The following is a 3,791-nucleotide window of genomic DNA, read 5'->3' as shown; positions in this document are numbered from 1 at the left end:
ACTCTTGTCTTCGAAGATACTATCTGACATTCCACCCTCGCATATTCTACTCTCATGTAGACCACAGCTCCATAAGCCTTTTCCGATGCGTCAGCAAAACAGTGAAGTTGGACTGAATTGACCTTGTCTCCATTCAATCCCTTAGCATAACATCTCTTAAAGCTCACTCTTCCAGCCTGTCTCAAATCCGATAGAGCCGCCAGCCACTGGTGATTGAGTTCAGCATCGACCAACTCGTCCCAGTCTTTTCCAGCCTTGCAAAGTTTCTGAAACATCATCTTGAATGGAAGAATGACCGGAGCTATCAACCCCAAGGGGTCAAAAAACCTTGTAGCTGTACTGAGAATCAATCTTCTTGTTGCTGGTTGGGCATCTACATATCCCAATGTTTCCTAATGTCAGATCATAAATCAGTTCATCTTGGGTCGGGTTCCAAAGCATTCCCAAAACCTTTTGCTCCTTCTCTGTACTTTGCTTAAAAAACTGATTTAGAGAAGCTTTCGTCTTCTTGTTCTACTCTAGGTCCATTGCTCTTTTCAAAGTCATCACTGAAAGCTTCATCTTGTTCCACTTTCTCATATTGAAGCCTCCTGACTTAAGACAGAGCTTTATCTTCTTAGCCAATTTGAACGCACTATCCACGTCACCATTTCCAGACACATAGTCATCAACATATAAAGACTTCAACAGCTCTCTTGCAAGTGCACTGTCCACTGGCAAACATGTGTTCAAATGGTGTCTGATTGTGGCATTTACAATGAAAGGACTTGAGTTTACACCAAATACCACACGTGCAAAACGTAGTATCATGACTTCTGGACTTTCCTTATTCGGATCTTCAACCCATAAAAATCTCACAAAGTCCCTGTGTTCAGGATCAATCTCAATGTTCAAAAACGCCTTCTCAATGTCTGCAGTTAGGGAAACTTCATGGACTCTGAACCTCAGCAAAATGTCAAATAACAAGGGATTAAGAGAAGGTCCAATGTGCAGACAGTCATTTAAACTAGGCCCAAACACTTTAGATGAGGCATCGTATACAACTCTCACCTTAGTTGTATCTCTGTCAAGTCTCACTACTGTCCTGTGTGGAAGATAGTGGACATCTCCAGGCGGTGATATTTGATCTTGTGGTACCATTTCAACCACACCACTGTGCAGTTGCTCTCTAATCACACCATCATACTGATTCAGAATTTCTGGTTGGTTCTTGAGCTTCTTGATTGTTGTTGTCAGTCTACGCAATGCCACTGTATAATTGTCTAGTAACATGGGGTGATTATCCTTGAATGGTAACTTGACCTGGTATCTCTTTCCAGTAAATGTGATGTCATTTGAAAACTTGTCATAGACTGAAGTTTCATGTTCCTTAATGCCCAAAGTTTCTAAGTCCCAAAATTTCTGCAGATCATCCTTCGTACCACTTATCTCTGTGGACTCTATCTTTAACACATGCGTGGAACTCAGATTCACAGTGCATGACCTTGTCAATGTTGAGCACATAGTTGGTCCTGATAAAACCCAACCTAAATTGGTTTCAAGGGCTACTGGTCCATAGGGATCTCCTTTAATGATGTTCCCAGTAAAGAACGACCAGTAATAATCTGATCCTATCAGCACATCAACACTGACAGAATCACTTGTATCACATGCAAGTTGTAGACCCTGCAAGTAGGGGTAGCATTCCAACGTGGTTCGAGACCGTTGATTGGACACTGGGCTGCAAATTACTGGTACAATATATGAGGTGATATTCACATTCATTTCATCCAATGTTCTGACACACAATTGCACAACATCACATTCCTTCACAGAGGCTGAGTTATCTCCAAATGCTTTGATCAAAAGTGCCTCCTTACCAATGGCTGGTAGGTTCAATTGTTCACACGCCTTACTGGTTATGTATGATCTCTGGCTACAGGAATCAAATATCACATGGGCATTCAATCCAAGTTGTTGGTTATCAGGTCTGCAAACAAAGGCTTGGGCTACCTGTAACAACACAGAGTTGGCATTGTTGCTAACGTGCATTGCTTAAGTTCCAGCTTCTCTGCTCCTATCTTGAGATGATCCAGATCCATGTGGTGTTGCCTCGTCACTAACTACATTCCTGGATGTTGGAATGTTCCTTATTCTTTCACAAATGGTTACATGGTGTCTACCTTCACAGTTAAAGCATTTTGCCTTTGACGGACAATTTGTGGAGATATGGCCACCCTTCAGGCACACAAAACACTTGCCATTTCGTCTCAGTATTGTTCTCCTAGCTTTCGGTTCAGTGATGGTCATGCAGTTAATGGATTTGTGATTCTTCTTGCAAAAAACACATTGTTGAGTAAATTCCTCACTGCCTGTATAAAGGGCAGAGGCAGAATGGGGCTGTTTGCTTCTTGCTCTGTACTGTTCAAACCTGGGTGTATTGGCATTTGCACTACTTGTTTTCATTGCAGTACATCTTTCCCTGGCTTCCAACTCAGTTTTCAGTGCACTCAACAAGGCATCAAGATTCCATGATTCCTCACTGCCAAACTTACGGCTTACAACCAATCGTAACTCTGAGGGGATTTTTTCCGTCACGACTGGGACCAATAAATTCCCAAATGACCGTGATTCAACTCCTAACGCATTCAAACCTCGAATGTTGATTTCAATCTTGTCAAACAATTCACGTAATCTCTTTGTTTCATGCACTGAATTGACAGATGGAAGTTTCAATAAGGCATCCATATAATTTGATATCAGCAACTGCGGTTTACCAAATCGGTCCTTAAGAATGTCAGTGGCTACTTTATAATTGTCTGCGGTCAGAGGCAGTCCAGCGATTGCGGATTCAGCATTGATTGTTACACAACTCTTCAGATAGGTGAATTTTTGAATGGCCGAGATGCCAGTATTTCCATCGACAGCAGATTGAAATCTGTCCCAGAAACCCTGCCATTCTTGATAATTTCCCGAAAAGGATTTGAGTTCGAGTTTAGGTAGTTTCACTTTTGCGCTTTCGGTATTTCTGGTACTACTATTTTCCTGATTTGTCGCATGAGCCTGTGTGTGTTCGCCATGTTTCCCTTTCTCCAAACTCAAATTGATTTTCGCTAAAATACTGTAAACGTGCTCACAAAACTCACCAGAGTCTTCTATTTCTTTCTCCAGTTCCTTTGGTTTGGTGAGCTCTAATATTGTTTCATCCAGCTTTTTGGTCGTTTCCAATTTTTCGGTCAACAAGGCTTTCAGAGCCGTTAACTTTTCCCTGAACGACGTTAAATCTCCCACGTGTTCTGTCAAAATTTTCTCCACATTCCCCACTGTTTTGTACACAAAGGTCCTGTGTGCATCTCGTATTTTCCCGTTCTTGTCGATATTCATGACGCTTTATGTCCATAAACACCCTTTTTGAGTAGACTTCGCCTTTTTCCAATTCAAAAAATCCTTCGATGACGGCAACAGCATTGTTGTTCTACTCCTTCTTGTATTTCCTCCGACTCGAAAGGACCATGTAATGAATCTTTATGGTATATTTAATTCATTTCCCGGTGAATGATCTCTTTACAATTTTTCATAGGAATTACCACTTCACTCGACCGTTTCAGGCCTTAAGCACGGTTGAAATCTAAAACTCAATACTCAACTTGACACTCGAAGCGATCCGACGATCGATCAAAACTCAGAATAAGTCCTTCTTTTTACACGTGACTTTCTTCCCGCCACACGTAATGCATGCTTATTTATGTCAAATCTATTTTTAACACTGTGTGCATATACCAGTAGGTTCAGGCTTGAAATTGGAAGTTACG

General features: G+C 41.5%; 3 protein-coding genes across 3 annotated transcripts in view; all 3 read right to left on the bottom strand.

The window, feature by feature from the left end:
• Window positions 1-278, bottom strand: part of LOC138006017 (uncharacterized) — a 1,682-nt gene extending 1,404 nt beyond the window's left edge. The window contains exon 1 of the mRNA XM_068852175.1: window positions 1-278. This exon is cut by the window's left edge and continues 76 nt beyond it. Coding sequence (XP_068708276.1) covers window positions 1-278 — 278 coding nt within the window.
• A 235-nt stretch (window positions 279-513) lies between these two features.
• LOC138006016 (uncharacterized) lies at window positions 514-2,031 on the bottom strand. Its single transcript, XM_068852174.1, has one exon. The coding sequence runs from the start codon at window positions 2,029-2,031 to the stop codon at window positions 514-516; it is 1,518 nt and encodes a 505-aa protein (XP_068708275.1).
• A 3-nt stretch (window positions 2,032-2,034) lies between these two features.
• Window positions 2,035-3,363, bottom strand: LOC138006015 (uncharacterized). Its single transcript, XM_068852173.1, has one exon. It carries the CDS (start codon window positions 3,361-3,363, stop codon window positions 2,035-2,037), a length of 1,329 nt encoding a protein of 442 aa, XP_068708274.1.
• Between the last annotated feature and the right edge of the window lie 428 nt (window positions 3,364-3,791).

The sequence above is a fragment of the Montipora foliosa genome, chromosome 6 (assembly GCF_036669935.1).
Source record: "Montipora foliosa isolate CH-2021 chromosome 6, ASM3666993v2, whole genome shotgun sequence".
Lineage (NCBI taxonomy): Eukaryota > Metazoa > Cnidaria > Anthozoa > Scleractinia > Acroporidae > Montipora > Montipora foliosa.
The sequence above is the reverse complement of the archived record's forward strand: the minus strand, read 5'-3'. Positions and strand labels throughout refer to the sequence as shown.

Bases quoted from the DNA above. Each gene is read 5' to 3' on its own strand.
- LOC138006016 (XM_068852174.1), bottom strand. From the start codon at position 2,031: ATGCACGTTAGCAACAATGCCAACTCTGTGTTGTTACAGGTAGCCCAA.
- LOC138006015 (XM_068852173.1), bottom strand. From the start codon at position 3,363: ATGAATATCGACAAGAACGGGAAAATACGAGATGCACACAGGACCTTT.